This window comes from Opisthocomus hoazin, chromosome 10 (assembly GCF_030867145.1).
Source record: "Opisthocomus hoazin isolate bOpiHoa1 chromosome 10, bOpiHoa1.hap1, whole genome shotgun sequence".
NCBI lineage: Eukaryota > Metazoa > Chordata > Aves > Opisthocomiformes > Opisthocomidae > Opisthocomus > Opisthocomus hoazin.
Genome location: NC_134423.1, coordinates 16366288 through 16372287, shown reverse-complemented (window position 1 = coordinate 16372287; position 6000 = coordinate 16366288). Strand labels below are relative to the sequence as shown.

General features: G+C 50.8%; 1 protein-coding gene across 1 annotated transcript in view; it reads left to right on the top strand.

Moving 5' to 3' along the window:
- Positions 1–654: 654 nt before the first annotated feature.
- CHRNA7 (cholinergic receptor nicotinic alpha 7 subunit) overlaps positions 655–6000 on the top strand; it is a 43905-nt gene continuing 38559 nt past the window's right edge. Inside the window, exons 1-2 of the mRNA XM_075432048.1 lie at positions 655–854; positions 1962–2101. Coding sequence (XP_075288163.1) covers positions 800–854; positions 1962–2101 — 195 coding nt within the window. The 5' untranslated portion in view covers positions 655–799. The remainder of the gene's footprint in view (positions 855–1961; positions 2102–6000) is intronic.

Sequence of the window (6000 nt, the reverse complement as noted above, 5' to 3'; positions counted from 1 at the left end):
CCGGAGCCCCCAGCCCCGCACCTCCGCCGGGGGTTTAAAGGCCGAGTGCGCCGCACCACTCCGCCCGCCGCCCCCTCCCCAGGCCGGGACCGGAGCCCAGCTCCCGGCCAAGGCCCGCGGGGCCCGGCCCTCCCCTCCCGCTGCCCGGCTCGACCCCGCCGGCGGCTGCCCCACGGGCTAGCGCCGGCCTCCCGCAGCGGCACGGGCTGCTGACGGCAAGGAGCAGGGCCGGGCAGCTCTGCGGCCCTCGGGGCCCGATACCGCTGGGCCGGCGTGGGCAGGCTGTGCTCCCCGCGGCTCCCGGGCCCGCCGGCTGCCCCGCCGGACGGCCTCCGCTGCTCCCAGCGCGTCCCGCGGGAGGGGAGGGCCGGCACCCCGCGGCAGTCCCGGCCGCTGCGGGAGGGCGCCAGCGGGCAGCCGGGGACGGGGGGGCCGCGGGCGGGGTGCGGCTGCCCGGCAGGGGCGGGGAGGGGGCTGCCCCCGCTCTCGTCTCTATAATGCCGGGGCCGCCTGGCCCGGCGCGCCGCTCCGCACCGCTCCGGCTGCGGGGACAGCCCGCCCCTGCTCTGAGGAAGGGAGGCAGACCCGCCCGGCGGAGGGGCAGGGCGCGGAGGCGGGCCGTCGGCGTACCGCGCTCCGCCCGAGCCGGCGCCGCCGTAGGGCGAGCTGCGGAGCACTGGCAGGAGGGGCCCGAGCGGGTCCCGGCGGCCCGGATCCGCGGCTCGGCGCCCGCCCGGGGCCAGCGGGGTCGGCGGCGGGAGAAGCCGCTGGTGCCGGCCCGCTCTCTGGGTCTCCCGGGATGGGCCTGCGGGAGCTGGCGCTGTGGCTGCTGGCGGCGGCGGGGCTTGTGCGCGGTGAGTGGCCGCCGGCTGCGGGCAGCGCGGGCGGCGGTTCCGGATCCTCCCGCGGCGCGCTGCGGCGGGCCCCGGCCCCCTCGGCCCCCTCAGCCCCCTCGGCGCCGCGGTGGCAGGGGCCGTGCCCTGTCCCGGGCCGCTCTGCCCCGGGCCGCTCTGCGGGCTCGCCGGCGCCGGGAGCTGCCGGGAGGGGAGGTGGGAGATGGACGAGCACGGCGGTGGGGGAGGAAGCTCCGTCCAGGGGCTCGCAGGGTGGCTGGCTTCAGGGCAGAGACGGGGCTTCTGGTGGGGGATGTTCGGGACTGAACACCCGAGGGAAGCCCGCCCGGAGCGGGGACGGGGGGCTCGCGTCCAGAGGACCTGCTCCTACGCTGGCCCAGATCTCCCTTCGGTCTGAAGCTGTCCCTGTCCCCGTCCGCTCTGCTCCATCCGTGTGGACCTGCTCCCTCTCCCTCCACAGAAAAACGGTAGAATAAAGACCCTCCCTGGATTTGAGGTGTACAAAGGGACAGCAATCCCGGAATATTATCACGTATATTAATGCCGTGCCTGTCATCTCTGCCGGGAACCCCGTGCCCCCACTTCATTCATAGCTGCACAGCAGAGAGAGCAAAGCGGGGAGTGCTTGCCCCGAAGAGTTCTCGGTCTGAAGCAGTCTGAGCGCAGGATTCAGCCTAACCTGTGGCCATTTTTCTGCCGTTGTCTTGCCGATGCCCTGCGCCGTATCCGTGTTCTGCTTTTCTGGCTATGGCTATGCCAGGACAGACGTCAAAATACGGGTAGTGTCTTTCCTCTTCATCGCTTCTTGCTGCTGACCAAAGGGTGCGTGTGTTGACAAAGCGTCGTTAGCATCGAGAATTTATCACTCCTGGCCAGCCAAGAAATGATCAAAGAGGGAATCCCGCTTACAGGCTGGCATCAACAGAAAGAGTGATGCGTTTTGTTGTAGCAGCTGATGAACTATGAATTACAGTAGCATTTTCTTGGGAATGCAGCAGGTAAAAGAATAGATACATAATATCTGACAACAGGAAAAGAACATATGTCCTAGCTTTGCTTTCTGGTGTAGAATCCTAATTATTTATCTATTTATTCCTGTCCCCGAAGAGTCCCTGCAAGGAGAGTTCCAAAGGAAGCTTTACAAGGAGCTGCTGAAAAATTACAACCCTCTGGAGCGACCGGTTGCCAATGATTCCCAGCCACTCACTGTCTACTTCACTCTCAGCCTCATGCAGATCATGGATGTGGTGAGTCTGTAACCTTCTAGGAATCTGTTGCTTTAAAAGGGTGGATTTTTCCTTCCTAGAACGGAGATTTGTGATAGCAAAGGAAGACTGCAAGCACAGATAATTCAAGACACAATGCCAAATTTTGTCTGCCTTTTCAAAGAAGTAAACTTTATAAAAGTTTGCCTCCTTCTTGGAGCTCTTGTCAATATTTCCCAACCTTCTTAACAATATGAAATACATTTTTTCATTGAAAAATTTTCACTGAAAATGAATTGAGTGAAGCTCAAACTGCGTACTTAGCCTTTTGAATCCTTAACTGTACTTAGAACCAACAAGAAGTGTAGTCGGGGGGGGGGGTGGTGGGGATAGGCAAAACCAAAGTTCTTGATTTCTGGTGGTCACTAAAGAGCTTTCTATTTTTGGACATGGGGGTGGGGGGAGGAAGGGAGTGTCCTGGCCAAAATGCAAGTTATATTATTTCTTATCTTATTTAGACAAGATTGCTACATTCTATATGGTTAAATTTTAGCTGCTCTATTTGCAACCACAGTTTGGTATATCAACAGATACTTCTGTGCAGTGCCTGGCAGGCTTGTAAAATGCACTGTAGGATCTTTTGGGTTCAAATATGGGTAATTTAAGCCTCACTGTCACAGCGGCACAGGGATCAAACTCTACATGTAAGTGGGTTTACCATATTCATTTTTACTGAATTCAGCTAGCTATGTTAAATACTTAAAACTAGTAGTTAACCTCAAAATGCCATTATCTTTCCATCAAATGTGTAAAGTTCGAGGCACAACAAAATTTTTAAAAAGAAAGAAAAATGCAATTGTTCTTGACAAGTGGCTTACTTTCTGTTCTCTTACAAGCTGCTGATTGCTAAAATCCAGACACTGTTCATTTAGTCTTTGAAGGTCCTCACACACAGGCAACTCTGCGGGTTTAAATCCTCAGAGTTTCTGTGCACATTTTTGCAAGTTTTAGATTTATTAGACCTAAGGTGAAAACTAGGACATGTATTTCCAGTGTGATATTTACTGTTTGCTAAAGTGAGAGTAGGCAGTCGTAGTCAGTGAGCTGTTTCAGTGTCAGTGCCACTAAAGCCAACAAGCAAAATATGTCAGTTCTATCCTTGTCTACGGCAGCTGAGTTTTAATGTACCTGATACCAACGAGCAGAACAGAAGCTATATAGAGTCCTGTATTCTTTGAGTGATGGTGAGGGAAGCACATGTGTTGTGCAGAGTGCAACGATTTCAAAAGGTGCCGGCAGACTGAACTCAGTGCGGACTGTGGCTGTACTGCACGGGCGCCTGGCAGCTAGGAGAGGACGGCCAGGTCTTAGACCAAAACTTTGGTGTGAGGTGAACGCCTGTACCAGTGGGCTGATATAACAGGTGACACTAACATCCCACTAATGGTGTGTGGGCATGCTGTTGTTGTTAATGATGTTTATTATGGGTGGGCTTTGAGATTTTGAAAAAAGGGAATCTCCTCGTGCTGAACGCTCTGCAGACAGAAGTAGTAGGTGACTCCTGGCACAGAGTCAGTCTGCAAATAGACAAGTAAGCAAGAATGCCTTTGGGCAATCAGAGACAACCGAAAGAGCGTAAAAGTGAGGAATAACACAAAAGGAATAAATGATACTCTGTTAATAAGGGATATATTAATTTCATGATTCATCTTCTAATTGTATTCCTTTAGAATGTGTCAAGGTAACACAAAGAAAAAGGCATTCGAAGGGCAGTGGGAGTCATGAGGACAGGGCAGGTCGGAGGAAGGTAAGAGAAAGCTGAAATGAAGGTAACAAAGGGCAGCATGGGACAGACGGTGCTTCAAAGGTCTGAACGCCTGAAGGTCCCCATCTGGGTTACTGCTGCAGCTATTCTCACTGGCTCAAACCTTGCCATGCGCAGCAGGGAATGTAGAGAACAGGGCAGAAATAACCACTTGATTGTCTTGGCCCCATATCATCTGTGTGGGGGAGCTTTGGTCTAGCTCCTCTTTCCAGCACATCAGGCCCCTTAGTGCCTTCTGCAAGCAGCTCCTGCTTGGTGGAGCCTTCAGTTGTAGCTACCCATCCTGTATACCTTTGGTTTTAGTTAGATTTTTATCTTTGGTAGTGATAGGCCAGTATGTTCAGGAAAGCTTAGCCAGTCTGTTCAAGGCCTGTTTGAACAGAGCACCTGAACAAAACCCCACATTTTAATGTATCTCTGCAGAACTCAGCACAGTACACGGTGCTTCAACTGAATATTAAACCAGGCTTCAATAAAACCCCTTCCCAGCCATGGACTTAGTTTACAAGGCCTTCTTCTGTAGCTGCCTTTTGGGAAATGACCTTCTGCTGCAGCATGTGCCTTCTCACAGCTACTGGAGCAACTTTAGCTTTGCTATAGGACAGTACAGTCCCCTTCAAAGGACTTATGTACAACTCTCTTGTACAACTGTGTGTTCAGTGCTTGGTTTATTTTGACAACCAGGATAAAAACCATGATGCTGTGGGTCTTTTGTTGTTTGGTTGGTTTTGTTACTGTTAGCACTACACTACATACAATTAATTTCAGACTTATTTCAGAACAGGAGAGCTTGAAAAAGCACTTTGATCCAAAATAAAACAGGGCTGTGAAAAGACCAATTTTTTCCCCAGCTTTCAGAAACTGCACTTCTGATGTCATTCTGTATAGACACATTTGGCCTTAATATGTTAAGGTAATGTTCCTTTAAGTATTAACCACCCTGGGAAAGGTTTGTTGTATGGCCAAACCCTCCTAGTGATGACACAGCTTACAGAAGCCTTCCTTACGCCATCAAAAACATTTTCTGAATAGAATAAACTGGATGCCCACAGGACTTTTTTCCTACTTAAATTGCATCTATACTATAAAGGTTTCCTTTGCATATCTATGAGTTAATTGTGGGGCTCTCTCTTCCCCACACTCCTGTCATGGCTATAACCACGTACTTGACTCCTGTATGAACAGTTGGCTGTTGGAGATACAAATGGCTTATGGCCAGCAGGCAGTCAACTTCACAGAGTTCATTTCTCCTGGAGTTGTCAAGTTTGATTAAAAACTATATAAACTGAAGGGCAAGTATCCACAGATCACTAGCCGATCGGGGTATAGTTGATGACTGGCAGTCTTGGCTAATATGATTCAAAAAGGAGTTTTGATCTTATGGGCCTTTCAAAAAAATCCCTTCATAATCAGTAAGAAGCCATAGTTTTTGTACTGGCCGTTTAGTTACAGCTCATTCTGCTTGCTATAAAACTGACTGCATTTCTTTCTCAGACATCTGGGATTGACAGGCAAAGAAAGAAACCAACCATGAAGTAAATTAAGCTTCACACTATAAACCAAATGAGTTTTCTTCATTGTCAACAAGAAGCAAATGCTAGTGGGAATGACAGCAACTTGCAATAACAATTACTTGTTTAACAAGCTAGAAACAAAACATGTCACCATCATACTTTCCTGTAGTTTATATATTCACTTTAATGGCTTCTCAGCCGATACAGGCTGTACTGGGAGTTAGCCCTGTCCAGAGCAGATCCGCCAAATCCCTGCCAAAACAGATTGAGCCAGGCTGGGTCCTCGCTGCTGCTATTCCTTGCTTGAAGTCTCTTCCATTCCACTCTGACTTTGCTGATAGGAAAGGGGACACTGTATATGAAACCTTTTCCAAAGGCAGTGGATGTTTCCTACCTTACATTTTCAGTTTAACCCTTTCCTTCCAAAACTAGCAGTTATTTCTACCCTATGCTTGCAGATATGTCTTTCTTTTTATTGGTATTGCATATTAATATGCATGCTAGTATCAGGACTACGTAATGAGGGCCCTGTAAGTGCCTATTGCTCCAACTTAGGGCAGTTCACTAGAAGATAGAGCTAATAAACTGTCTAATGCGAATGC